This window comes from Marmota flaviventris, chromosome X (assembly GCF_047511675.1).
Source record: "Marmota flaviventris isolate mMarFla1 chromosome X, mMarFla1.hap1, whole genome shotgun sequence".
NCBI classification, from domain to species: Eukaryota; Metazoa; Chordata; class Mammalia; order Rodentia; family Sciuridae; genus Marmota; species Marmota flaviventris.
In genome coordinates, this window is record NC_092518.1 from 134,023,917 (window position 1) to 134,051,805 (window position 27,889).

Below are 27,889 nucleotides of genomic sequence, written 5' to 3' on the forward strand. Positions count from 1 at the left end.
AGAATTGAACCCAGTGCTCACACATGCTAGACAAGTGCTCTACCACTGAGGTATAACCCCAGCCCTGCAATTACTTCTGATGAAGGGGAGGAAGGAAGATGGGATTTCCTTCACAGTTTTCTACCAAGGAATCACCAGTGCTCTGTGAAGTCCAGAGTATGGTCTGTGAGGTTCCTTTTAATACCACATCTACAGGTCACACACATGCATATGGAACATATATGCAAGTATGTATAATATTATACACTTTATTATGTGTCCAATAGTACAATAAGGTAATTTAAGAAGCCATGGTGTGTGATGATTTGAATATGAGATGTCCCCAGAAAAGTTCATGGGTTAAGCAATGAAGGAATGTTCAGAGATAAAATGATTAAATCATGAGAGCTGTAACCTAACAGTAGATTGATCTAGTTGATGGATTAATAATTTGAAAGAACTACTATAGTGGGTGGAAACTGTAGGCAGGTGGGCAAAGATGGAAAAAGTAGGTCACTGGGGCTGTGCTCTTGGGGATTGTACTGTGTTCCCAGCTACTTGTACAGGTGCATTCTGCTTTCTGGCTACCATGAGCTTTCCTCTGTTGTGCCCTTATGCCATTATGTTCTGCATCAGAACATCATCTAGTCCAGAGGAATGGAGCCAGCCAACCATAGACTGGAGACCTCTGAAACTGGGAGACCCAAATAAACTTTTCTCCTCTAACTTATTTTTGTCAGGTATTTTGGTCACAGTGACAAAAAAATTGACTAATACATGGAGTGATTATGGCTTTTAATAAAAATGGTTTTACCCTAAAGATGAAGATCCAGGACAGAGGTGCTCATTAGTGCTGTCAAAATTTGGTGATAGGGGCTGGGGATGTGGCTCAAGCAGTAGCGTGCTCGCCTGGCAAGCGTGCGGCCCGGGTTCGATCCTCAGCACCACATACAAAGATGTTGTGTCCACCAAAAACTAAAATAAATAAATAAATAAATATTTTTAAAAAATTTGGTGATAGACTCAGCTTAGAAGTTATCTCATGGTCAAAGAGGCCTCATGTGTGTGCTCTCTATACCTCCCTTCCAGCCCTATGTCTCCTTCTTTTGGTCATTTGTCATCTGGATCATGATCTGCTGTCCTATGTCTTCCTTAGACTTGTCTTCAAGGAAGCCTTGAGGGTCACCACTCTAGGGACTGCTGGTAACTCAGGGAAGAATACAAGCAGTACAGGCAAGTTTCTCTCCCACAGATAGAAGCAGCTCAGCTAGCAAGGTCATAGTTAGGAGAAAGTCTTTTTGTGTGTGTACTGGGGATTGAACCCAGGGTCTTGTGCATATTAAGCATGGGCTCTACACTAAGCTCTACCCTCAGCCCAAGAAAGTATTGGCCTTGAAACTGTTTAAATGGTAGCCTTTGTGTTGGTAAACATGAGACAAGTTTTAAGTTTGCTCTATTCTTCCACAGTATTTATCTGTGGCCATTGGCCATTTGTCACTCATGTCACTAGGGCTTAAAACTCCTTGCTTGACAGTTTCTGGAGACAAAGTTCCAGTGAAAACCTCTCACCACAAGCAGCTCAGGCCTGGACATTGTCTCTTGGGGGGGGGTTCCCACAAGCACCCCAAACTTAACATGTCCCCTATTGATTTAATATCCCAGTTTCCAACTCAGAGAGACGTAAGAGCAATTGTCACTTTGTACAATGTCCTATCAGGCTCACTTCCTCTCTCCAGCTCAATTGCCATTGTTCCAGTCCAAACCACACATGATAACCATGACTAATCTTATAACCAGTTTCTCTGACAGGTGGAGGTGATAAATAGTCTGTTAGCTACATGAGGCTGTGTTCAGACAATAGGGCTGGGACAAGAGTCATTATGTATAAGGGGTGGTGGCTCCTAGCACCTACTGCCACCTGCTTCTGGTATGTCTTCCTGCACTTCATGGCAGGAAAATGATAATTCTCTGGCTCCCCTGGTTCTCTCATACTCAGGGCTCAGGATGGAGATTGAATTCTGCTAGTGAGAAGCACATCCCTGATGTTGGTTTTCTTCAGCAACCTTCTCATTCAAGTTACAAACATCCTGGTGTTTGAAGGACAGGTATGGTAACAGCAGTGACAGGGTACAAGACATCATTGTATATGTATCTTGTGCTCAGCTGAATATTTCTGTTGCATGTATTCCTAAAAATGAAACTGCTTGGTTAAAAGTCAGACATATTTTATCATTTGATAGATACTGTCAAATCAAAAAGGCTAGTATGCCTGTAATCCCAGTGACTCGGAAAGCTGAAGCAGAAGGATCACAAGTTCAAGACCAGCCTCAGCAACTTAGTGAAGCATAAGTAACTTGGTAAGACCCTGTCTCAAAATAAAATATAAAAGGGACTTGGGATATGGCTCAGTGGCTAAGCATCCCTGGGTTAAATCCCTGGTACCAAAATAAATAAATAATAAAATAAAATTTAAAAAGTTGAAAAGGCTGTATCAATTGTTCTTACCATTGTATACAACAGATACTACTTCCTAACATCCTGGCTGACATACTATATTTTTAATATAAAAATGTTAAAGACAGTGTGTTAATTTTCTAGGGTTGTTGTAGCAAGTTACTACAAACTGCGAGGCTTAAAACAGCATAAATTTCTTCTCTTATAGTTCCAGAGACTAGAAGTCCAAGGTGTTGGTAGAACTGAGCTCCCTCTGAAGGTTCTAGGGAAGAATCTGTTTCAGGCCTTTTTCTTAGCTTCTATTGAGGCCAACAATCATTGATGTTCCTTGACATGTGGTTGCATCACTCCAGTCTGTCTTCATTGTCATCTGGCCTTCTTCCTTGTGTATCTATGTCCAAATTTCTCTCTTATTATAAGGACACCAGCCATTGCATTATGGCCCATCCTACTCCAATATGACTTTATTGTAACTTGATTCCATCTGCAAAGACCTTATTTCCAAATAACGTTGCACTTTCAAATTCTGGGTAGACACAAATTTAATCCAGCACATGTATGCCCACCTCCTAGATTTCGCCATTAACGTTAGCATCCTTGCTTTGTCACATACCTATCTCTATCTACCCTGTTTCCATTTTATTTTTGGTGCATTTCAAAGTAAGTTGAAGACATCTGTTCGCTTCCTCCTAAATTAATCAGGATAATACCGTATGGAGAATTCAATATTTGGTTGTGTTTATTATTTTGTTTGCAACAATCACAAGTCTGAGAAACAAACAACAACAAAAAAAACGGGCACAGAAAAAGATTTTTTAAAAATCTCACAATTCGTAGGGCTAGGGGATGTGGCTCAAGTGGTAGCGCGCTCACCTGGCATGCGTGCGGCCCAGGTTCGATCCTCAGCACCACATACAAAGATGTTGTGTCCGCCGAAAACTAAAAAATAAATATTAAAAAAAAAAATCTCACAATTCGTTTGAGGTTGTCTTCCATTTCCTGACTTTACCTGTCACTCTTTTTCCTTCCTTAAGAGCAAATCGGGACTAAGTTCAAGTTACAGTTTTCTGTCCTTATCTTACCATTTAGCGGCAATGGACAAGTAACATTGTTAATCATGGTGTCCGTGAAACCCCCGCTTCCTTCTGCGGTTTCCCCCTCGTCTTCGGATGCTGCTTCCTTAGGTCTTTTCTGGACCCTCCTCCTCCCTGCCCTTTGTAAGTGCTGGTGTTCTCGATTCCTTCCTGGGTCCTCATCTCTCCTCACGCTAAGGGATTGCATTCTCCTTTCATCTGTACCAGGGAGAGTCTATCTGCAGGAAAAACGTACCACTTTTGCAATTTTAAGCAAAATGACTAAAACAGGGAAGGGCGACATGTTTCAGTTTGCAGCGCTCTGGAACCACCCTATGGGGCTGCGCCGAACGGCACCTAACCCCACAGCGCGCCGCCAGGATAGGTCGGGTCTGAGCAGGTAGGGCTCGGCCCCGCCCCCTTCCTCACGCAGAGCATGCGTGCCTGAAGACACGTACAGCCAACCAGTGAAAAGGAGTAGTTGAGAGTGCCATGCACTTGGCCCAATCATGGGAGACTCTGATGAGAAAGCCTACTCCTGGACCAATGGTGGGGTGGGGCGGGGTTCGGGAGGGGGCCGTGGTCACCTGATCTGCGGCGGCCGTGGCGTCCCTGACAGTGGAGACTGAGGCTATGATGGCGGCGGGATTGGTGGCTCGGGTGCGGACAGGGTCGCGGTGGGCCCCGGCGCTCTGGCAAATGCCATGGCTGCCGCTGTTGCTGGTTTCGGCGGCGGCGGTGGTGGCGGAGCAGCAGGTGCCGCTGGTGTTGTGGTCGAGTGACCGGTGAGCGGCCGGGCCGGGTTGGGGCGGGCTGCGCAGCGCGCCGCGGCGGTTGGGACGCCCTCCGTGAGGGGCTGCGGGGCCAAGAGGGGGACTGTCCCTTGCTCTGGGGCTCGCTTCAAGTCAGCGGGTATCAGAGAGAGCTATGAGCCCCACGCATCAAGCTGGGCGCCCATGGGCTTCAGATCTCAAACCATGCGCCCCCTCATGACAGCACCTCTTCTGCCCCTTGTCAGGGACTTGTGGGCTCCTGTGGTCGACACGCACGAGGGCCACATCACCAGCGACATGCAGCTTTCTACCTACCTAGACCCCGCCCTGGAACTGGGCCCCCGGAATGTGCTGCTCTTCCTACAGGACAAGGTGCGCCCACCCAGTCTACTCAGTCCTGGTATTTGGGAGGCGGGCAGGTTGCTTGCCCCCACAGTCCATTACTAAAGGGAAGCTTCCATGACCTTGTCCCAAGGTGTGGTTCTACTCTTGGTAAGGCCTGTAGGAAAAGCTTCAGTGGAAATGGTCAGAGATTGGAGGAAACAACGGGTCAGAGACCAGATACCTACTAAGGACCAAGCACTTTAGACATTCTATGACCTACTTTAGTGTGGTTTGAATTATCATAACCATTTACACATGAGAAGTCTGATGGCTGGAGGAGGATAAGTGACTTGCCCAAGGTCACACAGCTAATGGTTGGCAGAGTTGTAACTCAAACTGTAGTGATTATAATAGAGATAGGAATAATCCAAAAATGATTCCATATTTATTGCTTCATATGTGCTGTACTAAGCTGATGTTGTTATCTTGCTAAAGAAACTAAGGTTTTTAGAGGTGTAATTATTTGTACAAGTTCCACAATTTAGACAGCACACTGGTTCCAGCTTGAATCTGTCAGACCTATTCCCCAGTTTGTGTTCATAATCAGCATGCTGCTTTCCCTCCTCTCTAGGCCTCGGTCCCCAAAGCAAATGTGTAGTACGCGAGAGGATTCTAGGGAAACCTATGATTGGTGTTTGGGAGGCTATAAAGCCTCTACTTGTCCCTTCCTTGTTAGTGGGCTTTCTGGCTCATTTTTTTTTTTTTTTGCCTTCCTCCATTGCTGTGTCAGCAGGTGGTAGTGGTCATGCTGGCCTGTAGTATTTCCGGGAGGTGGTATAAATTAATGGACTCTTGGGCTCAGATTGTGGCTCAGCAGTAGAGTTCTTGCCTAGCACATGCGAGGCCCTGGGTTCAATCCTTAGCACCACATTAAAATAAATAAATAAAAGATATTGTGTCCCATTACAACTAAAAAATAAATATAAAAAAATAATGGGGGCTGGGGTTGTGGCTCAGCAGTAGAGCGCTCGCCTAGCATGTGCAAGTCCCTGGGTTCAATTCTCAGCACCACATAAAAACAAAATAAAGGTATTGTGTACAACTAAAAAATAAATATTTTTTAAAAAATAATGGACTCCTAGTTCTACCACTTATCAGCCTTTGAGCCCATGAATAATCCCTGTAAATGATAGTTTCTGCAAATTTGAAATGAAGACACCACCTACATCAGGGCTGTGAGAAGTAATTCTTTATCTACATAAAACATGTTTGGGGTACCCCCAGTCTTGGGACATTAATGCATTTACCAAAGATGACATGCTTCATATATATCAGGTATTGTTAAGTGTTAGGAATATTGTAGTGAGCAGAATCAACCAAGCCTCGTCTCTTCAGAAAGCCAATGTTCTTGGGGGGCAACCAGTAAATACTAAGTTGGTATATGACATCAGTACTATAGTCTAGCAAAGGAAGGAGGCTAAGAGGACAGAGTAATTTAGGATGCTGTTTTTAGATGAGGATGATCAGGTAATTGCTCACTGAGTAGGTGATATCTTGAAGAGGGAGAGAGCTATCTAGCTTTGGGAGGACATCCCTGGTAGTGGAACAGCAGATGCAAGGGCCATGTGTAAGGAGTGCTCTTGGTAAGTTCAAGGAGGCGCTTAGTGTGGCTGGAGCCTTGTGAGTAAGAGAAAGGATTAGGAGATGGTTTTCCAGGTAGCCAGGAGATGAGGGAGGGCTGTCTAGGCTATGAGGAGGAAGGTTGGTTGCAGTTCTCAATATGACAGAAAGCCTTGGAACAGGGAGTGATGTGATCTCTTGATTAAAGAAAGCCCACTGGGGCTGGGGTTGTGGCTCAGCGGTAGAGCGTTCGCCTAGCATGTGCGAGGCCCTGGGTTCAATCCTCAGCACCACATACAAATAAATAAATAAATAAATAAATAAATAAAATAAAGATTAAAAAAGAAAGAAAGAAAGAAAGCCCACTGGACAGCACAAGCAGCCAAACATGGTTGAATTTCCTTCCCTGAAAGGTGGGACAGCTGAGCAAGTGTGTATACTAAACATAGTGAGGTTAAGGAAGCTGATTAAGATCATCTCTGGACCTGACAGAAGCCAGAAGAAACTGGGGGGTAGGGTAGAGGGCAGGAGTTAAAGGCCATGTATATATTGTAGAGGGAAAGGGAAGGCACTGGGGTTGCTGTGGTCCTGAGAGCTCCAAAGACTTTGCTGCTTCCTCCACTACACGTGTTCTAAGATCTATACTTTGTTGCCCTCCCACCAAAAAATGGTGGTGGGGGGGTACTTCTCATCCTCCTTAAAGAAGATCCTGTCTGGACTGGATATAGCTGGCCCTCCTTTGCTCTGACTTTGACTTCCGTTTTGGTAGCCACGCTGTGAATGTTTTGCTTGCAACCCTCCCTTCCTCTAGCTTCCCTCTTTCCTCTCCAGTTCCTCTTGCTGGCTGACTCCTACTCCCGAGGTTACCACAAGCCAGCCACCTGCAGATCTCTCAACCCCGTGACCATATCTTCTGTGTCTTGTCACCCTATCCTGACAGTGTTACAGGGAAGAGTGAGCCTTCTACCCAACCCTCACCCTACTTACCCACAGTTTGTGGCCTATCATGCCAAATCTGACTCTAAATGAGATTTTTACTGGCTCTGAGAATACATAGGTCCTCTGGCCCCTATTTGTTGCCCAACCTCCTGAGATGGTTCTTCTGCTTTCTTATTAGCTAAGCATTGAGGATTTCACAGCATATGGCGGTGTATTTGGAAACAAGCAGGACAGCGCCTTTTCTAACCTGGAGGTAAGTAAGAGTCCTCTCCCAGCCCTGGGTCATGTGGACAGGCCATCCTGTGCCTTCCTTTCCAGCACAATAAGAACTGTACTTAACCAGGTGTGGTGTCACATGCCTATAATCCCAGCTACTTGGGAGGCGGAGGTAGGAGGATCATAATAAGTTCAAGGCCAGCCTAGGCAAGTTCGAGAGACTTGTCTCCAAATAAAATGAAATCTCAGTGGTAGAGCACTGAAAAAAAGTTGAGAAGTGTATGATTTGGGACAAGAGATGTTGGCTTTGAGGGTAGAAAGGCCTGGGGTCTAAGTTTCAGGCCTAAGGGGGCCATTTTCTTTCTGACCTAAAGTGAGACCCCTTTGTGGTTCTATCTTGCCAGGGAAGTTTGGGGGGATAGCCTGGGTCTACTGGTCTCTGGTTCACTTAGCCTTCCACCTCTTCCCAACTCCCAGAATGCCCTGGACCTGGCCCCCTCCTCGCTGGTGCTTCCTGCTGTTGACTGGTATGCAGTCAGCACTCTGACCACCTACCTGCAGGAGAAGCTTGGGGCCAGTCCCCTGCATGTGGACCTTGCTACCCTTCGGGAGCTGAAGCTCAATGCCAGCCTCCCTGCACTTCTGCTCATCCGTCTGCCCTATACAGCCAGGTATGGCCCAGGTAGCCTAGTCTCCAGCATCTAGCCTTGGGGCCCAGAGAAAGGCAAGGCTCTGGGCTTTGGTGGCACAATTTGGCCAAAGATGATAGTACTCCCCCTGCTATGTATCACCTTAAAACCCTTCCAGAAGAAGGTTCCCTCTTTGCCAGGAAGAGATGGGAAGAGCCTTCTGCCAGGTTTGACTTAAGAGTCAGTACCCAACAGTGTGCTAGGTCTGTTGGGCCTCCAGAGATGAGGCAGACAGGGGACCTGCTTGTGGGGAATTTCCTCACCTATCTAGGCCCTATTCATAGAGCAGATGTCAAGGACATGGTGGTGACTGTGAAGCCTGTGGGGGAAGGGGAACATGATTCCAGGCAGAGGTGCTGAAGTAAGCAAAATGGAGGGAGTTGGTGAGCCTGGTCCCTGCACAGGTTTCAGAGTGCTGGCTGGAATGTGCAGGTTTGGTGAGTGGCTAGTAGAGAGGGAGGAGAAGCTAGAGGAGCTGAGGGAAGGGTAGCAGGCTGCAGGCCAGGCAGAGCTACCTGTGGAGGTCTCATGCTGTGTCTTGTCCATAGCTCCGGTCTGATGGCGCCCAGGGAAGTCCTCACAGGCAACGGTGAGTGGGGTCAGGGAGGATGCATGTTCTCACTTCCTCCTCAGGCAAGGACCACAGAAGGCTAGCCTACATCTTTCTTCAGCCCTTTCTCACCCCCAGGATGGCTCCCTGCTTCTTGGAACAGCTGAGAGCTGAGCAGAGAAATGCCAGCTCTCCTGTCACAGCTCTTTGCAACTAGTCTCACCTTGCAGAGTGTCCAAATGCCTTGTGACTTATTGTGCAGGAACCTGTGGATCCAGTTGGTGCTCGGGCTGTGTGAATACCAGAGTTTCACACTGCAATAAACAATTAGGAGGACTTTTTTTTTTTGCTATAAATGACAGCTTTTCATTCCCCATGGAATGGTAGTTGGGTGGATATAGAGTTTTCTATATGTATTTTTCCTTTTGCTTAGGTTGGGCTTGGCATTAGGGTGTTGTTGACAGGCCACAGTTTTCCCTGGGGAGGCTTGCAGAGGGGTGCGAAGACAAATAGCAGTTTTTAGGGATCTTCAGTGGAAACTAAAAGCATGACTTTCACATGATCCAGGATTCTAAAGCAGACGGTAGGCGGTGTTTTTATATATATATATATGTATATATGTATTTATTTAGTTATCCATGGACCTTTATTTTATTCATTTATTTATATGTGGTGCTGAGAATCAAACCCAGTGCCTCACACATGCTAGGTAAGTGCTCTGCCACTGAGCCACAACCTCAGCCCCAGGCAGCGTTTCTTTAAGTGGGCTGCCTGGTGACCTTGTTCTCTGCTCTCCCCTCAGATGAAGTCATTGGGCAGGTGCTAAGCACACTCAAGTCTGAAGATGTCCCTTATACAGCAGCTCTCACAGCAGTCCGCCCCTCCAGGGTATGTGCATTACCAGCAAGGGTTCTGAGGCATGTGGGGAGAGGCAGTGTGGTGAGTCTGCCTAAAGGTGGAGCATGTGCTAGGAGTCTGCCTAGAGGTGAAGTATATGCAAGGCCTCCTAGAAGCCCCAGGGCTCATGGAAGCAGTTGGAGGATTACCCCAGTGGGGCAGCTCTGGGAGGATTAGGAGGAGCAGTCAAGTTCTGCCTCCTCCATCTAGGGCAGCCTTCCATCTTTCTTTGTGAGCCTTATGGGCTGCATTCTTGAACATAGTCCACGAGATCCTAAGTTTGAGGGAGGGAAAATATCATCAGGGCTAGGGGCCCATGGAAAAGCTTCCTGGAGAAAACTGCCTTCTCAGACTTCTAGGACTTTTAGGTGGTGGACAGGGTGCCCAATAGGGAGAGATGGGAGAGCAGGACAGTGGGTCAGGACTTGCTCCCAAGGCTGTTGAAAGAAGGCTTATTGGGTGTTTCTGCAGGTGGCTCGTGATGTAGCCATGGTGGCTGGGGGACTAGGTCGCCAGCTACTCCAAGAACAAGTGGCACCAGCTGTGATCCATCCTCCTGTGAGTTATAATGACACTGCCCCGCGGATCCTGTTCTGGGCCCAGAACTTCTCTGTGGCATACAGGGAGCAGTGGGAAGATCTGACTTCCCTCACCTTTGGGGTGCAAGGGCTCAACTTGACTGGCTCCTCCTGGAATGACTCCATTGCCACGTAAGGGCACTAGGCTGGGGAGGAATGAGCCACCACACATGGCCTTCCTGCCAGTGTGGGACAGGGGCAGGGATCCAGGGGCAGGTATGTGTGTTGTGGGTGAGGGTGGTCTTGGTGGGCTCTATTCACCAGGGATAGGTGGTATCTCAGGGTGGAGCTACTAGAGGGGGAGGTACTCACAGTTTTGCCTCCCTGTGCTCCCTAGGCCTTGGTTGGGACCCGGGAACCTGGTGCTTCCCCCTTGAAGGAAACCTTAGGCCTGTGTGTGGTCAGATACCAGACCAGCTACAACAATCAGTTCTAGGGCCCCCATACCCTCCCATTTCCCCTTACCCCAAAGCCCAAACTAGGCAATTCAGTGACTCTAACAGGGAGCTAAAAGGAGGGGAAGTAGACTCAGGGGGACCAGAGAAAGGAGCCCTAAGCTAGAGGCACAGCACCTGGGTGTTGGCTTCTACCTCCTCGCTCTGTTCTTAACTTGGTTACGACTGGAGCCTTAGTTTCCCCATCTATCAAGTGGGAACACTGCATCTTCAGGTGACTATGAGGAACTGGGGCAGCTTAGGCAGGAGCAGACTGAGGAGCTTGCTCCTCTAAGCCACCCAAGGCCCTCCTGGAGACTGATAGCACATCTCTATCTCACCTTGCAGGCTCTCGCTGACCTATGAACGGCTCTTTGATACCACAGTGACGTTCAAGTGAGTCATTCAAGTGGGATGGATGTAGCTCAGTGGTAGAGTGCTTGCCTAGCATGTGGAGGGCCCTAGGTTCAATCCCCAGCACTGCAAAAAAAAGACAAATAAATAAAACACAAGTGAGTCCTGAAATAGTTAAGATATAGGTGGGGGCTACTGTCATTTCAGTCTCCCCTGCTTACCTGACACCCCTAACACCTCCTCCAGATTCATTCTGGCTAACCGCTTCTACCCAGTATCTGCCCGGCACTGGTTTACCATGGATCGCCTCGAAATCCACAGCAATGGCTCTGTCACCTACTTCAATGCTTCCCAGATCACAGGGCCTAGCATCTACTCCTTTCACTGCGAGTATGTCAGCAGTCTTAGCAAGAAGGGCAGTCTCCTTGAAGCCCGCACACAGCCTTCCCTGTGGCAGATGACTCTTCAGGACTTCCAGGTATGGAATAGGGAGGGGATGCTCTCTCCCCAAGCTTTATGGGGCTTCCAGTAGAAGCCATGAGCTTGAGGTTTTCCAAGTATAGAGGTATTTGGAAGTACTGCTTAACTAACCATGTAGCTTGGCTATTATTGTGTTTTTTGGTGATGTGCTAACAATAAGCAGTACACTGGGGTTTATTTCTGTGGTTTGAGAAGGAAGGGACATCTACTACAGGTGGCCTGGATGTGATCACTGGGTTTCTGTCATGTTCCCCTTCAGGTGGGAATGCAGGCTGATAGTAGCAGAGTACTAGGGGAGGGGGAGGAAGGATCTGAAGAGTCTCAATGTAGCTTGGGCTTGTGGTTGACAGTCCTGTCTTGTGCTGCCTATCAGGAATATGGACTGTCCCTGACTCTGGACCTCCCATTTATGTGGAGCCACATGGTCTCTTCTGACTCACATCTGTGTGTTTCCCCAGATTCAGGCTTTCAATGTGACAGGTGAGCAGTTCTCCTACGCCAGTGACTGTGCCGGCTTCTTCTCCCCGGGTATATGGATGGGACTGCTCACCTCCCTCTTCATGCTCTTCATCTTCACCTATGGCCTACACATGATCCTCAGCCTCAAGACCATGGACCGCTTTGATGACCACAAGGGCCCCACTATCTCTCTGACTCAGATTGTGTGACCCATGCTAATGGGAGGTTGAGGGTGTGATGGTGTTCAGGTTGTCACTTTCCCATCTTGTGGCACACTGGACTCTGAAGGGCTTCCCCTCTTCTACCCACTGAGGGGCTTCCCTGGGGCTGTCCCCCCATCTCTACCAATAAGGTGTATATATTCTGCATAGATATTAGACAAATTTCCCAGGCTCAGTCATTGTGAAGGGAGGGGACAGTAGTTCTAGGGTCCCTTTCTCCTTATTTATTATTATCTTTTCACCATTACCCCCTTGCTGTTTATAGTGCTTTTGTGTAACAAATGCTCTCTCCCCAAGCTTTATGGGGCTTCTAGTAGCAGCCATGAGCTTGAGGTTTCCTGAGTGTGGAGGTATTTGGAAGTACTGCTTAACTAACCGTCTAGCTTTGCTGTTATTATTATTATTATTATTTTTTGGTGATGTGCTAACAATAAGCAGTACACTGGGGTTTATTTCTGTGGCCTGAGAAGGAAGGGACGTCCACTACAGGTGGCCTGGATGCAATCACTGGGTTTCTGTCATGTTCCCACCAGGAGTGCCTGGCAGGAGCCTGGGGTGCTCTCTTGTTTCCTTCCTAATAAAATAAAGACTGTATTGGACCTCTTGTCACTGTTTTCTGCGCTTGGATTAGGTATGCACTTGGCTTTGGCTGAGGGATGCAGGAGGAGGCACCCGGATGTAGCCGAGCCAGGACAGGCGGGAGGCGAGAACATTTAGAACCTGGGTGGCCGGGAGGATCTTTCACAAGTCGAGCCTCTAACTGGTTAGAGTACGAACGGGCATTTAGGGCAAAGTCTGGATGTGCTTCCAGCCTTGGGAGGTACTCGTGACAATGGCAGCACTCAGAAAAAGCAACGCGACAGCCGCCCCCCCCCCCCCCCAAGCTGCTGCAGCGGCGCGCGACAGACCCGCGGGGCCGCGCTGAGCCTCCCGGGGGGCGGGGCGGGGCGGGGCGGGGCGCGTGCGGCTCCCGCGCAAGGATCCGTTACGAACCGCAGCACCAGCCGCCGCCCCGCCCCTCCCCGCTCTTCTCTAGACCCTCCGCGAGCAGACTCGCTCGTGGAGTGGGGCTGGTGCTGGGACCCGCGCGCCGGAAGCCCTTCTGGGAGGCTATCTGCGGAGGCAGTGGCCCTGTGGGCGTGGAGGGCGCGCAGGGAGGGGGCGGGACTCTTTGACGCGGCGGAGGGGTCGGGCGGCGGCCGTAGAGCCGCCATCTTTGGTCCAGTGCGGCGTCGGCGGCGTCGGCGGCGGCTGCTGTGGTGAAGGAGGAGGAGGAGCCGAGCGGTCGCTGGCACCAAGGCCTGACCATGGATGAGGAATACGATGTGATCGTGCTGGGGACCGGCCTCACTGTAAGTGCACCCTCGCGCGCCCTTGGCCCTACATCATGCCTTCCCCACCGTCCGCGATGATGCAGCCCCTGGTCACCAGCCCCATCGTTCCATCGTCCCATCATTGCATTCTCCGCTCAGGTTCCCCAAAAGCCAGCCCTATGCCCACCTCACTACCCTGCCACACAATGTCGATTGTATTCGACTGTTATGCCTTGGTCGCCCTGAAGGAATCCTCCACGACCTCACGACTCCCCAGGTTGCAACCCCTGGCCCCCTGGTGTGCTCCCTCCCTTGGCCTGCTTGGCTGGAAAATTCACCCCCACTCGACCTGATGCCCCCCGACCCCGCCCACCCTGCCCCCCTTATCCATCTGCGGCACCCATCACCCGCCCAGCATCCCTTCCCAGTATCCCCTCCTATCCTGTGCTAATCGCAGTGGGGATGCAGCATGAGGCCATGGGGTCAGGTGGCCTTGCCAGGGTGGACTCTCATCCCACCTTCCTGGCTTTTTCGGGGGTCAGGGAACCCAGGGAATGTTCCAGAAGCAGCAGCAGCGGGGGCAGTGACCACATTCCTGTTACCTCACCCCAGTTTCCCATGGAGACCTCAGACTGAATGGTGTCTGCAGCCTTTGTCCTTGGGCTAGTAACTGCTGAGGGTGTTTATCTTTTCCCTTCCTCCAGACCCTATTGGTCTGCTTACCTGAGACTCATCTCCCTCAATCTGGGCCCATACACCCTCCTTCCATGATCATGGTCAAGAAGGCTCAGGGTCAGGGGCTCTTGTCCTTTGAAAAAAGAGCAGTGGAGGGTGGGGCCTGCAATTTCAAAGACTGTGATAATCTTGGCTTCCCTTTCAGGTGTCCTTTGAGGTTGAAATGGGTCTTCTCTATGATTCATCATGTTTTATCTGTCCTTCCATGTGCTCTACATAGATAGATGACTTTCTTGGCATGTTCGTATTGGAAGACTGTCCCTGTGTCTGATGCACACTCTGTTCCCCTCAAAGTCTCCATTATTTTTATCCTTCTTCATATCTTTCCCAGCAAGATTATGGAAGACACTGGTCAGATAAAGCTGTCACCCTCAATTTTAGGCAACGCAACAAGCTAGGGGTGGAAGGAGCTGTCCATTGTGGCAGGTTTGGGAACAAATCAGGGCTGCCATTGGGAATGCAGGCAGGTGGGAGTGCAGCAGCAAATGTCACCCCTTCCGCAGGAATGCATCCTGTCAGGTATCATGTCTGTGAATGGAAAGAAGGTGCTGCACATGGACCGAAACCCCTACTATGGGGGCGAGAGCTCTTCTATCACTCCCTTGGAGGAGGTAAGGCTGCCTAAACCTGGACCCAGGCCCAGATCCATCCTTCATTAACCCTCTCACATTGAGGCATAGGGTGGAAGAATGTCCCCAGGCTCTCTAGGACAGTAGGGGACATAGGGGTAGACCTTGAGGTTTTTCTCTTTCTCTCCCTCCTGTTTACAGCTGTACAAGCGCTTTCAGTTGTTGGAGGGGCCCCCTGAGTCGATGGGCCGGGGCCGAGACTGGAACGTTGACCTGATCCCCAAATTCCTCATGGCCAATGGTGAGGGAGATGAAGAAGATATTGTTGAGGGGTGGGCAACTGGGAAGACCAATGGAGGGTCAGACATTAGAGCAGGAGCAGCCAGACCATACAAGAGCTTCTGGAGGGAGCTGAGCTAATGTTGCCTCTCCCTCCCAACAGGGCAGCTGGTAAAGATGCTACTGTATACAGAAGTAACTCGCTACTTGGACTTCAAGGTGGTGGAGGGAAGCTTTGTGTACAAGGGGGGCAAGATCTACAAAGTGCCATCCACTGAGACTGAGGCCTTGGCTTCCAGTGAGTGTGGGTCCCCTGATCCAGAGAATAATGGACTGGGTGGGGGAGGCAGACTGTCCTCAGGGCTGGTGGCAAGGTAGCCATCCAGAGAAGGGTTCCCTTTGCACCAGGTAGCATTCACCAGGCAGTACGAGAGGCTCCTTGCTTTGTATTCTCCATTGCAGGTTGCCAGGAGGGAAACACATGTAGAAAAAAGATGGAGGGGGATTCTTTTTAGACTTTGGCAGGGCCTCCACTTAACCCCTGAAATATCCCAAAGTGGTGGAGATGGGAAGGCCAAGTCCAACTCAACCCCCTATTCATACAAGTGGGGAAACTAAGGCCAAAAAGGGTAGGAGGGTAAACATCAGGACACATGAAGAAGCTCAGCTGGAGCTAGGGCATCTACTTTCTTGGCCTGCCCAGCTGGGAAGGGGGGTTTAGTGTTCCAGTGATACAGAAAGTTTCTTCATGCTCCCTTTCTCAGATCTGATGGGCATGTTTGAGAAACGGCGTTTTCGCAAGTTCCTGGTGTTTGTGGCAAACTTTGATGAGAATGACCCCAAGACCTTTGAGGGTGTTGACCCCCAGACTACCAGCATGCGTGATGTCTACCGGAAGTTTGACCTGGGCCAGGATGTCATTGACTTCACTGGCCATGCCCTGGCGCTCTATCGCACTGATGAGTGAGGGAGGCTGGTGTGGTGGGAGGCCCCTTGCCAAGCCTACACCCTACCCTCCTCACACCTTCCTCCTGCTCCTTCTGCCCACCCTGCATGTCCCTTGTATTTACCCGTCTGTTACCTTTCACTCCCTCTCTCCCCTGCATTTTACCCATATCTTTACCAGGCCATACAGGGAGGTGGGAAGGCTGGCCTGGTGCCTGGGTGGGGATGAGCAGGGGTGCTGCTATCAGAGCATCTTCCCGGATTCCTGTCCCCCAGCTACCTGGACCAGCCCTGTCTTGAGACCATCAACCGCATTAAGTTGTACAGCGAGTCCCTGGCCCGGTATGGCAAGAGCCCATATTTATACCCACTCTATGGCCTGGGTGAGCTGCCTCAGGGCTTTGCAAGGTGAGGAAATGGCATTTTTTTTCAGTTGGCATTACTAGTACCAAGGCCAAGAATGGAAATGACCCCCTTGAGCATTTTTAGAGCATTTCATACCTTCCCATCTGTGATCTTCATTTACTTTGTTCCATCTCTGGGTGATAGCATAGCCCTAGTACATTGAGGTATACAGGAAAAGAACCAGGCCTCTGTGGAAGTGGCTTTCTCAGTTCTGGCAACACCAGGATTGGACACCGGGTCCCAGAACCTGGAGTTGAGGCTTAGCTGATAGCTGGCCCTTCTCCAGTGAGTCCCTTTATTCTGGTCCTCTGGTTCATTTCTATGTGGAACTGCTTTCTTCTGCCATCCTCATATTAGCCCATCACAGAATATAGCCCATCACAGAATATTCTGGGAAGAAGCTTCAGAGAGGAAGGAGCATGCCAAGATCAGTCCTGAGTTTGTGGCAGTGATAGAGCTGGGACGAACTGCTGGATCTCCTGACTTTGGCCTGCCTGGGCAATCTTTTCTGTACCTTGGTGGTGGAGTGGGGAGAGTGTAGTGGAATTGATCCCCATTTATCCTGAAGGGAAACTTCACCATCACTGTCTTCGCCACAGATTGAGTGCCATTTATGGGGGAACATATATGCTGAACAAACCTGTAGATGACATCATCATGGAGAATGGCAAAGTGGTGGGCGTAAAATCTGAGGGAGAGGTAAGCCTTCCCCATGCGATGGGGTCATTGTGGCTAGGGCAGGGTTTGATTGCCACCTTAGGGGCTCAGTTCCTAAGGAGCCTGACTGCTGATGGGTCTGCTGCTCCTCAACCTCAAGGCCCTAAGAGCTGGGAACTGGGGAGTCACCCCAAAAGAAGTCTTCATAGCCATTTCTATTGGCAAGAGGTATCCCTCAAAGACCATATGCTATGTCTTTGATCCAGAAAATATTCCTGATCACAGTGTCTCTCAGCAGCAGGGTTGCCCTTCTCTGAGTTAGGCACCTACTTGTACTATAGGAGGAGCAGTAGTGACAGCTCAGAGGAGCACTTCCTGCCAGAGCTGTCTGCCCTCACTGTGGATACAGACTGTGACCACCCAGGGCATGGGATGGTCTGATGGGCAAGGACTTGTGGTGCCTTCACAGGTGGCCCGCTGCAAGCAGCTGATCTGTGACCCCAGCTACATACCGGACCGTGTGCGGAAGGCTGGCCAGGTTATCCGCATCATCTGTATCCTTAGCCACCCCATCAAGAACACCAATGATGCCAATTCCTGCCAAATCATCATCCCCCAGAACCAGGTCAACAGGAAGTCAGGTAGGCTAGGCCATGACTGAGTATTTCCTGTTCACTCTCCTTGGGGTTGCTGTGCCTCCCCTCACCCCAGCCTTGGGGCTCCCCACATGATCCCATCATGGAACAAATGGGACCCTCATTGTAGTCACCACAACTTGGGGACCCTAAGGATTGGATGGCTTGGACTCTTTTCCCTCCGTGATGGTGACCCCTTGGTTGCTGCCTGCTGTGCCGGGGTAGGAAGGGGCAGGCAGGCCAGAAGGCCCCTAAGGAGCCTTTTCCATGTGTGGCTGTTTCCTTTGGCCCTGTTAATGGAGTGTTTCCTATGGGCAGACATCTACGTGTGCATGATCTCCTACGCACACAATGTGGCCGCACAGGGCAAATACATCGCCATTGCCAGCACCACAGTGGAGACTGCAGAGCCTGAAAAGGAGATTGAGCCAGCATTGGAGCTGCTGGAGCCCATTGATCAGAAGTGAGGGGCTGGGCTGAGCCTGATGGGGAGGATGAGAGGGAGGGAGCTGATAGTAGAAACCAAGAAGGGCAAGGCCCATTGTGAGACTTGTCCTCCCTCCTCCATCTGCCCCCCAGGTTTGTGGCTATCAGTGACTTGTATGAGCCCATTGATGATGGTTCTGAGAGCCAGGTAAGCAGCCTGTCTCAGCCCTGGCTCTTAGCTGCCCACCCAGTGCCCCTACCTAACTCACCCTGGCCATGGGCTCTGGCTGTTTGCAGGTGTTCTGTTCCTGCTCCTATGATGCTACCACACACTTTGAGACAACCTGTAATGACATCAAAGACATCTACAAACGCATGGCTGGCTCTGCATTTGACTTTGAGAACATGAAGCGCAAACAGAATGACGTCTTTGGAGAAGCTGACCAGTGATTGCCGAACCCCCCTCCCCTAGCCCCTGCTGCCCCCTCCCCCATCTCTGTTCTCCTCGAGGGCTGGGGAGACAGTATGGCTGGGCAACCCTGTTTCCAGCATCCTCTGCTTCCCCCACCACATTCCCATCACCCACCTCATTGATTCACTGACCAAATCTTTAACCTTAGTGATGGTTTGGGAGATGGGGGTTGGATAGCATCCTCTTTCTTGTCCCCTCCTTATTCTAGGAAAAGAGGGTTCTTCTCCTTGTGTGTCCCCCCCCCATTCTTCTGCTCTGTTCGTGAAGGACATGGAGGAAAACCTGACTTCTACCCTCACTGCTCTTAACCCCCATTGTAGTGGCCTTTGGAGATGCCCCCTGCCTCCCCCCACCAACTCTAGTGTGTTGGAAAGAAGGGGCCCTCCCAGCACAAAATTGCATTCCTCCCCTCCCCCATAATTTATTCTAATTTATTAACTTCTGCCCCCCTTCCATCTGAGCCTGAAGCCCTCTGATGCAGCCTGGGGGCTGTAGAGTAAGCTTCTTCAGCCTCTCCTTTCCCTGGCAAAGCCTAGGGAAGGGGAGAAGGTTTAGGTGTGGCCCCAATGGAGGGTTGATCTTGCTGTTTTTATTCCTTGTCTTTGTGTTCTTTGGTACTTGCTGAGAGAAAAGAGCAAAGCAGAAGGAGGTGGGAAAATGGATCCAAACCCCAGTGTGCCCTGCCCCATGCCTTTCCTTTAGTGGTGGGAAACCCTTATCTTGCAAAGTGAATGTGTCCCTTGCCCTAGCCTCTAGTGTATTTCACAGAAAACAAAACCTCCCAATAAAACTGTGTTGAAACCTGAACCTGGATCTTTAGGTTGAATTCCCAAAAGCTGGGTGCTTGACAGGGCCTTGGCTGTCTGGGTTAGAGCCCAGGCATAGCAACTGGCACTGGGAATGCATCTCTCAAAGGTCAGTGCAGGGGAAGCAGGAAAGCTAGCATCTGGCCTCGGTTGGAGATCAAGGTACAGAACTAACGTCTGGGTCAAAATAAGACAGAAATCAGGGACCAGCCTTGGGCCTGGCGAAGGGAACACTAGGTCTAGCTTTGGGTAGGAGTCAAGCAACCTGTATGCGAACAAGTCTGTGGGCCTATGCCAGACCTGGGCTCAGGCAGTGAGGAAGCAGGGACCCTGTGGGGGCCGGCTTTGAGCAGTGAAAGATCAATACCCGAAAGATCAATACCCGAAGAAATGGAGGGGGCGGGCCCAGCTCTGGGGTCGATAGGAAGAAATAGACGGACTGGAGACCCGGCTTCGGGTCGGGGTTAACTACAAGGAAGGACAAGAGGTTGGCATATTCAAGCTTAGTGTCACTGAATAAATGGGAGGAGAAGCCCGGGAGGTCTCTGGCGAGAGCCTACTTGTGGAGGTGGGGGTCCAGCCTCCCGCGGCTGGCGGGGCGGGGCAGGGCGCGATCACGTGCAGTGATGGCGGGGCGGGGCGGGGCGGGGCGGGCGCTGGCGCACCTTCGCTAGTGGTCGACGTCACGCGTCAGCTGACTGAACCGCGGCCGCCGCCGTTGCCTGGATTTAGCCGGGCCGCTGTCACAGTTGTTGCCGCCACCGTCACCGCTGCCGCCGCCATGGCTCAGTACAAGGGCGCCGCGAGCGAGGCAGGCCGCGCCATGCATCTGATGAAGAAACGGGAAAAGCAGCGGGAGCAGATGGAGCAGATGAAGCAGCGGATCGCAGAGGTGCGGGCTGGGCCCGGGCGCCGTGGAGCATGCGCACCGCGCGGGCCCCCTGGCGGCCCAGCTCCACCCTCAGGCCCTGGGAGACCCTGGGCAGCGGGCTGGGAGCACTAGGGGGCGGTCCCCGAATCGCGAGCGGGACTCTTGCTTGCCGCCTCTGGCAGATGGCAGAAGTGAGCCAGCGGCAGTCTCATCTGTAAAATGGGCCAGAGTCAGGCCATGTCAGAGGTAGAGACAGCTTGTGACAAGCCTTCATCAGAAGGGAGCCAGTCAATATTTCTGTTGGTAGCACTGGGGTTGGGAGGCCTTCCCAAACGCTCCTTCTGAGCACAGAACTCCTTGGTTCAGGCTCCCCAGCCCTCAGAACCAGGCCTCTACCAGGATCCAGTGCATACCGGGAAGGGCAGGCCACTGAGACTCATTCTGGAACCCTTTGCACTCATGATGAAGGCAGGCACGCGTCACATTCTGGGGTTCTAGCAGCTCCCCCAGTGCTTCAATAAGTGGCCAGTGATGGTGGGCTCAGGGAGAGAGGAATCATGAACCCTCAACTTGTGCCTTTGGAGGAGATTCATCAGAAGAGTAAGGACTTCAGATTCCAGGGGAGAGCAGGAACAAGATTTCAGGCAGAGACTTCACTCAGCCTCACTACATGCTTTATGTTTGACACAAAACTGTCTGGACCTAGCCCTGCTGTCTCAGTGGGAACTTCCTGGCAAGCTCTGCTGACCACTTCTTTTGAAGGCCCTGGTCAGAGATGGATCTACGTGGCACTCTTGGAATGGGGCTGGGTGGAGAGAGGAGGCCTCTGGGAAGCTTTGGCAACACCTGAGGTTGGGAGGAGGGAGGAAGATCACTCAGGATAGGGCTCAGCCCTTCAACCACTCTGTTCCTTTGTCTTCTCCTTGGGTCCGGTCTCAGGAGCATCATCTTATAGGCTGGATATGAAAAAGGCCAAAAATGAGTAGGGCCAATGGCTGCAGGCCACCAAAGAAGCTCTAGCCCTCAGCAGGAGACATGAAAGGGGCCAGAGCAGTGCAAGAGTTGGTGGGAAACAACCCATTTGACTCTCATAGCGCTGGCAGACCATCCCCTAGCTTTGTGGATCCTCTACCTATAAAGGATAGGAGGGTCTGTCTTTTCCAGGGACATATCTCGGACTAGAACCCAGGTCCCCAACATCCAGCATGTTGTTTCTACAGTGTAGTGATGGGTCGTCCTCACTGCTGTGTTCCCTCCTTTGTAGGAGAACATAATGAAATCCAACATTGACAAGAAGTTCTCTGCACACTACGATGCTGTGGAGGCAGAGCTCAAGTCCAGCACCGTGGGTGAGCAGGGTGCACATGCTACTCTCCCAGGCCTAGGGAGGCTGTTTCTTTGCCAACCCTGGATGACCAGCCTTTCCCCCATGTCTCCTTGCCTTACAGGTCTTGTGACCCTGAATGACATGAAAGCCAAACAGGAAGCACTGGTGAAGGAGCGGGAGAAGCAGCTGGCCAAGAAGGAGCAGTCAAAAGAACTGCAGCTGTGGGTTCCCTCCTTGGTCCCTTGGCCAGCAGCTTTCCTCTTAAGATGCAGCTAGCACTCGGGGGCTCCCGGGAAAGGGTCAGGCTATTCCTTTTTCATGAGGGGAACCCATTTCCTGTTTTGGAAATGGGTATAGCATCTAGTTTGGGCCCACACTAAAGTCTTCTTACCTTCCTAGTTTGTCTTTCCCCTTTCTGTTCCTCTGTACTATAAAGGTAGTCCTTTCTGTGCCCTCTTCTTTCAGTGGGTGTATTAAGAGCTTGCATTGTCCCCCTTCTCTATCTTAACCATATCTCTATATGCCTGCTGTGTCATAATCAGAGCTCTCTGCCCATGAGCTATGAAGTGACTCAGGGCAGGAGGATCCCTCTGGGGTGCTAGGGAGATCCAACCTGCACTTGGTGAGCCCCATACTGAGCACACAAGTGTCTCTGGGTCAGGGAAAGGACCTAGAGGCAGGAACATGGGGCATGATGGCCACCCATGCCTTGGTAGAAAGCTGGAGAAGCTGCGAGAAAAAGAGCGCAAGAAGGAGGCCAAGCGGAAGATCTCTAGCCTGTCCTTCACCTTGGAGGAAGAAGAGGAGGGAGGCGAAGAGGAGGAGGAGGTGGCCATGTATGAGGAGGAGCTGGAAAGGGAAGGTGAGGGCCCTGCCTGCCAGAACTCAATCCGGGATTTTGGGCTGTAGAAGGAAAAAGAACATCTACTGCCCAGCCTCAGTTGCTCACTATGCTTATGGTCCCAGAGTTCACATGGGGCAGGAAAGGAAAGCAAGGAGCCAGGACTGCACTACTTTTATATTTTTTTATTTTTATTTTTGCAGTACTTAGTGTTGATCCCAGGACCTTGTGCATGCTAGGCAAGTGACCAACCACTGAGCTACATCGTGATCCCTTTTTATTTTTAAATAACTAATTGATTAGTAAATTAGGTACTGGTCATAGAACCCAGGGACACTTTACCACTGAGCTACATTCCCAAATCCTTTTAAAATTTTTTGAGACCGGGTCTTGCTAAGTTGCTGAGGCTGTCCTTGAACTTTTGATCCTCCTTCCTCAGCCTTATGAGTAGCTGGGATTACAGGTGTACACCACCATGCCCAGCTGCATCAGGTTTAAAAAAAATTTTATATATTGTTGATGGACCTTTATTTTATTTATTTATTTCTATGTGGTGCTGAGAATCAAACCCAGTGCCTCACACATGCTAGGCAAATGCTCTACCACTGAGCCACAACCCCAGCCCCAGCTGCATTGGTTTTTAAAGCCAAGTAGGGGCTCACTGTCAGTGGCAAATTGAGTCAAATCCCAGCCAGTGTCCCCTGGACAGGAGCCACCAGTACAAGGACTGTCGGAATGAGGTTGGTAACTGGTCCAGAAGGTTCCAGAAGCTACCCCCTGAAGGTGCCATAATAGGATAGATTGAGGAGAGAAGATATTCTGGACCATGCTTGGGTGCTTTAAGTTTCTGCAGTGATGAAAATATTCATGTCTGTGCTTCCCAATATGGTAGCCACTGAGCACTAAAGAGTTAATTGTTGAATTAGTTCTATTGTAAAATTTACACAGCCAAAGAAATTTAGTGGCTATTAGGTGGACACTACAGACCTCAGATGTGAGAACTAGGGGACATCAGGAACTTTTGGGGAAGGCTGGTAAGTGAAGCCAAAGCCAGCCTGGTTCTCCTGTGTGCTACACACATGCTCTGTACCTGATCAGGAGCATACAGGGCATTGTCCTCTCCTAGTGGAAGGCATACAAATCAGCATGTATTCTGGATGAATTGCTGCCCCACCTGTGGCCTGGGGAGTAGCCCAAGGTCAAAGAATGTGTCACAAGGAGGATAGTTGGTAGTTGGGCCTTAAGCATGAGGGGAATTTCATTAGTTCCAGAGACAGGAAAGGTGAAAAGATACAGCTGCACTGAAGTATCAGGAAAGAGTGGACATATTTGAGAACTCTGAACAAGTTATGTCCCAAGCCTCAGACGAAGGCAAGGTGACAGACCTGGAATATTTTAGAAATTGTTATTTTAGTAATACATTGGGGTTTTTTGGGGGGTGGGGTACCAGGGATTGAACTCAGGGGTGCTCAACCACTGAGCCACATCCCAGCCCTATTTTGTATTTTATTTAGAGACAGGGTCTCACTGAGTTACTTAGTGCCTTGCGGTTGCTGGGGCTGGCTTTGAACTCCCAATCCTCTTGTCTCAGCCTCCCTAGCTGCTGGGATACAGGCTTGCGGTCGGCTAGTAATACATTGTATTTAACATAACTGTGTCCAAAATATTTCCATCTAGGCTAGTCCAGCTAGCTACATGTCAACTGCCACAAGCTCAGTGTTGTGTGTGGCAGGAGCTACTGTTTTGGTCTGAGCAGGCCTAAGTGGGGGGAGGTTATTAACCTGTCTGTATCACTAGGGCTTTTACAAAAACACTGTTTGGTGTAGGCTTTTCCCTCCTTCTAAAGGCTTCATTTTAAGAGACGTAGCAGTGGGATCCTGATATCTTGTTGGGTTTTTTTTTTTTTTTTTTTTTTTTTTTTTTGGTTTATGTCTGTCTTCTAGGTCAGTGGTTCTCATAGTGTACTTCAGGGACCCTGGGGGTCTGAGAGATCCATTTGGGGGTCTATGAGATCAAAACCATTTTCAGAATAATGCTAAGACATACTTCACCTCCTTTTGCTCCAGAGATCACCACAAAGAAAAGGAAATTGGGGAAGAACCCAGATGTGGACACCAGCTTCTTGCCTGACCGAGATAGGGAGGTAAAGGCTGCCTGGCTCTGGCTCTGACATTGATTCTGACCTGACCTCAGCCCTGGCAGAGACTCTGGCTCAGGGAGTGGGTCGCTATACCCTTTGAGCAGCCCTGGTCCTCACTCCTTCACCCATTTCCTCTCCTAGGAGGAGGAAAATCGTCTCCGGGAAGAGCTGCGGCAGGAGTGGGAAGCCAAGCAGGAGAAGATTAAGAGTGAGTGCTTGTGGAATTGGGCACAGAGGGTCTGGCCCTGGGGTTCTGGGGCAGTGAGAGAACAGGGCTGGGCCCCTGAACATAGTCTCCTGGACTGTGCACTGTGCCCTGAGAAAGCTCTATAGCAGAGTTCCTGGGTCTGGAGACCAAGAGGCAATTCTGATTTGTAGGTGAAGAGATTGAAATCACCTTCAGTTACTGGGATGGCTCTGGACACCGGCGGACAGTCAAAGTAGGCAGTGGGGGGCCACCCTTGGGTTTGGTGGGAAGGAACTGACAGGCCTGACTTTAGAAGTCCCCCGGGATCCTAAAAGCTGTAGGGAGAATGAGGGCCTACAAGCTTCTGCCTATTGAAAAGCACTTCTCCAGTCTTCTGTCTTCTCTTCCTAACTCCTTGGTTTCCTGGATGTTGGCTCTTGGGCCACCCCTGTAGATGAAAAAGGGCAATACAATGCAGCAGTTCCTCCAGAAGGCACTTGAGATCCTGCGTAAAGACTTCAGTGAGCTCAGGTGAGCAGTGTGTACACGCCTGTGTGTGTATGTATAGATCCTGTGATCTCAGCCAGTATCCCAGAAACCCAGGATCACCACTCCCTGGCTAGGAAGATGGCATGCTGGGCATTGCACTCTGCAGAAGGGAGACTCGGGCCCCTTTTTCTTTCCATCCTGCCATAAAGAGCTTAGGTGGGAGCTATCCTGCCTTGGCCCAAAGGTAGAGGACAGTGGAATGCCTCTCCCAGGCTCACTAAACCAGAGGGCTTCCCTTAAAGCATTCCAACCAGTTCTTTAACTGTCTGCTTCCTCCCTCCATGGGAGGAGAATGTGCTCTTTCCATCTGTATCCCCCCCCCCCCCATCTTTCTTCCTCAGGTCAGCAGGGGTGGAGCAGCTCATGTACATCAAGGAGGACTTAATCATTCCCCATGTGAGTCCCTTAACTTCCAGCTCATGCAGTGGGTCCTGTGCCCCTAGGCCTCTGCAGTAGCGTTCCCACACAGCTCTGCACTCTTTCATGCTTTCGTCTGCCTATGGGTGGGAAGTGGCGTATGGATAAGAGAGGTCAAGATGGACCATCAAGCTGACCTAACTTATCCTTGCCTTCTAGCATCACAGTTTCTATGACTTCATCGTTACCAAGGCACGTGGGAAGAGTGGTGAGTGAGCCTAGCCTAGTCCCTCTCACAATTTGACATATATATATATATATATATATATATATATATATATACACACACATATATATATATATATACCCACACACACACACACACATACATACATACATATACACACACACACACATATACATATATCACTGTAACCTTGGGATGGCTATTTCTCCCCCAAAGGGCCACTCTTTAACTTTGATGTTCATGATGATGTGCGGCTACTCAGCGATGCCACTGTGGAGAAGGATGAAGTAGGATGGTGCCAGGGCACTGGGTGGGGAGAGGTCCTGGGTCCACAGGGTGGTGTCCCTGGGCTGTGGAGAAGTTAAGGAAAGTAGAGTTCAGGAAGGTTGGCTTTTCCTTAGTCTCATGCAGGAAAGGTGGTGCTGAGGAGCTGGTATGAGAAGAACAAGCACATCTTCCCTGCCAGCCGCTGGGAACCCTATGACCCTGAAAAGAAGTGGGACAAGTATACGGTGAGGAGGCAGGGAAGCTGGAGAGGCTGGTCACCAGGAGGCCTTCCAGGGTGGGGGTGGGCAGCCTGACTAAGTGGGCTCTCAGTGTCTTGCTAGAGAACCAAAGGGATATGCCAGCCAGTACTCTCATCTCTGTTTTCCCTTCCTTGTCCCCTGTCCCTCTGTTCTCACACCAGATCCGGTGAACATGTAGAAAGTGGCTTGGCCTCGGCCGTCCCTGGTGACCCCCATGTCTCCAGAACTCAAGTGTCTGACTCCCCTGCGACTGTGCTGTTGTGTGCTAGGAGGACAGTAGCCACTCATCCCCTGGCACTGTCATTATTGCTTTTTTCTTCTACAATAAATAAGTGCACATGTTAGAGCTGGAGTACCTGCATTGTGAGAAAGTGTGTTCTGTTTAAAAATATTTTTTATTGCCATAAAATTCACATAACATGGAATTTCTCACTGTGGCCATTTGACCTTATTTACTGGGGATTGAACCCAGGGGCACTTTACCATTGAGATACATACCCAGCCGTTTTTTATTTTATTTTGAGACAGGGTCTTGCTGCATTGCTCAGGCTGGCCTCAAACTTGCCATCCTCCTAACTCAGATACCTGAGTCACAGGGATGACAGGTATGTGCCCCCATGCCCAGCTTGATCATTTTAATTCAGTGGCATTTAGTTGACTCTCAGTGTTATGCAACCATCACCATGTACTTCCAGAACATTTTCATCACCCCAAAAGACCATATGGCCATTTATTTAGTAGACACTCATTCTGTCTTGCCAGCTCCTGGCAACCCCTAATTTACTCTCTCTATCTATGGATTGGACTATTCCCAACATTTCATATAAGGATTGATCCCTTATCCAAAGTGCAGGGAAAAGGGATGAGGTAGGACCATGAGCCAGCTAGGAGTTCTCACTTGCATTTCTGGCCCTGTGTCTCGGGTAGAACCATCTGGGGTCACTTGGAGGAGAAAGAAAGTAGGAGTAGGTCAGGGTACCTTGGGGCACAGCAGGGAGGGGGTGGCCAAGACTGATCCTATATTCCAGATGTGAGAGACAAGTCTGAGGAGCTCAATGTAGCCTGTTCTTGGGCTACAAGGAGGCCTGGAGCGAATCTTCAGGTTTTCTGTGCCAATACCTTCCTACCCTTTGAGAAACCTCCAAGAAGAGCAGGCTTCCCAGGGAAAGGAAGCTATTTTCACCCAATGCCATATAACTTGACATCATCTCAACTTTTCTCTACAGTCCCCAAGCTCTCCTGAATTCTGCATTCATATAGATCCAAGATGCCAAGGGACTGTGAGCCTGGGTCACACCTAGACAGGAGCTATCTCCAGCCCTGCAGGTTCTGGAAAACAAGCTCTTTGAAGACCAGTCCTGATTCTTTCAGGAGAGAATCTGCTTTCTGGAAACAGCCCTAAGTCCCTGGCAGGGGGACTAGGAAGCCCTCTGGGGTCAATATCAAGGATACAGGGGGACTGTTAGAGAAGGAGAGCCACATCTTTTTGACCAGCAAAAGGACAGAAAAAATATGTCATGGTAGGGGGCCCAGCAGAGGATCCCCTTATCCAAAGTGCAGG

General features: G+C 50.2%; 3 protein-coding genes and 1 long non-coding RNA gene across 5 annotated transcripts; 3 read left to right on the forward strand and 1 right to left on the reverse strand.

The window, feature by feature from the left end:
- Nucleotides 1-775: 775 nt before the first annotated feature.
- Nucleotides 776-3,881, reverse strand: LOC139703082 (uncharacterized). 2 transcript variants are annotated; one of them, XR_011705574.1, is made up of 3 exons: nt 3,763-3,881; nt 3,307-3,372; nt 776-954 (listed from the first exon to the last, which is right to left on the reverse strand). It is a non-coding gene; the product is annotated as an uncharacterized lncRNA (long non-coding RNA). The 2 variants fall into 2 exon arrangements; XR_011705575.1 differs by lacking the exon at nt 776-954 and having other exon boundaries at nt 3,148-3,372.
- A 220-nt stretch (nt 3,882-4,101) lies between these two features.
- Nucleotides 4,102-12,639, forward strand: Atp6ap1 (ATPase H+ transporting accessory protein 1). Its single transcript, XM_027921709.2, has 10 exons — nt 4,102-4,291; nt 4,525-4,651; nt 7,341-7,415; nt 7,856-8,049; nt 8,616-8,656; nt 9,420-9,505; nt 9,986-10,224; nt 10,875-10,922; nt 11,127-11,358; nt 11,819-12,639. The coding sequence occupies exons 1-10, from the start codon at nt 4,140-4,142 to the stop codon at nt 12,026-12,028; spliced, it is 1,404 nt and encodes a 467-aa protein (XP_027777510.2). The 5' UTR covers nt 4,102-4,139; the 3' UTR covers nt 12,029-12,639.
- A 587-nt stretch (nt 12,640-13,226) lies between these two features.
- Nucleotides 13,227-19,283, forward strand: Gdi1 (GDP dissociation inhibitor 1). Its single transcript, XM_027921715.2, has 11 exons — nt 13,227-13,392; nt 14,592-14,699; nt 14,859-14,958; nt 15,100-15,234; nt 15,701-15,899; nt 16,158-16,289; nt 16,886-16,985; nt 17,413-17,584; nt 17,897-18,041; nt 18,158-18,212; nt 18,302-19,283. Exons 1-11 carry the CDS (start codon nt 13,348-13,350, stop codon nt 18,452-18,454), a joined length of 1,344 nt encoding a protein of 447 aa, XP_027777516.1. The 5' UTR covers nt 13,227-13,347; the 3' UTR covers nt 18,455-19,283.
- A 689-nt stretch (nt 19,284-19,972) lies between these two features.
- Fam50a (family with sequence similarity 50 member A) lies at nt 19,973-26,680 on the forward strand. The gene is made up of 13 exons (XM_027921757.2): nt 19,973-20,174; nt 21,418-21,502; nt 21,602-21,701; nt 22,197-22,342; nt 24,388-24,464; nt 24,603-24,669; nt 24,840-24,901; nt 25,103-25,179; nt 25,539-25,593; nt 25,774-25,822; nt 26,018-26,088; nt 26,203-26,313; nt 26,490-26,680. Exons 1-13 carry the CDS (start codon nt 20,064-20,066, stop codon nt 26,496-26,498), a joined length of 1,020 nt encoding a protein of 339 aa, XP_027777558.1. The 5' UTR covers nt 19,973-20,063; the 3' UTR covers nt 26,499-26,680.
- Nucleotides 26,681-27,889: the final 1,209 nt, after the last annotated feature.

Coding starts and splice junctions, on each gene's coding strand:
- Fam50a (XM_027921757.2), top strand. CDS start 20,064: ATGGCTCAGTACAAGGGCGCCGCGAGCGAGGCAGGCCGCGCCATGCAT. Junction 20,175..21,417: donor TGAAGCAGCGGATCGCAGAG/GTGCGGGCTGGG, acceptor CCTCCTTTGTAG/GAGAACATAATGAAATCCAA. Junction 26,089..26,202: donor CCACTGTGGAGAAGGATGAA/GTAGGATGGTGC, acceptor GCTTTTCCTTAG/TCTCATGCAGGAAAGGTGGT.
- Atp6ap1 (XM_027921709.2), top strand. CDS start 4,140: ATGATGGCGGCGGGATTGGTGGCTCGGGTGCGGACAGGGTCGCGGTGG. Junction 7,416..7,855: donor GCGCCTTTTCTAACCTGGAG/GTAAGTAAGAGT, acceptor CCCAACTCCCAG/AATGCCCTGGACCTGGCCCC. Junction 11,359..11,818: donor TGACTCTTCAGGACTTCCAG/GTATGGAATAGG, acceptor GTGTTTCCCCAG/ATTCAGGCTTTCAATGTGAC.
- Gdi1 (XM_027921715.2), top strand. CDS start 13,348: ATGGATGAGGAATACGATGTGATCGTGCTGGGGACCGGCCTCACT. Junction 13,393..14,591: donor TGCTGGGGACCGGCCTCACT/GTAAGTGCACCC, acceptor CCCCTTCCGCAG/GAATGCATCCTGTCAGGTAT. Junction 16,986..17,412: donor GCGTAAAATCTGAGGGAGAG/GTAAGCCTTCCC, acceptor GTGCCTTCACAG/GTGGCCCGCTGCAAGCAGCT.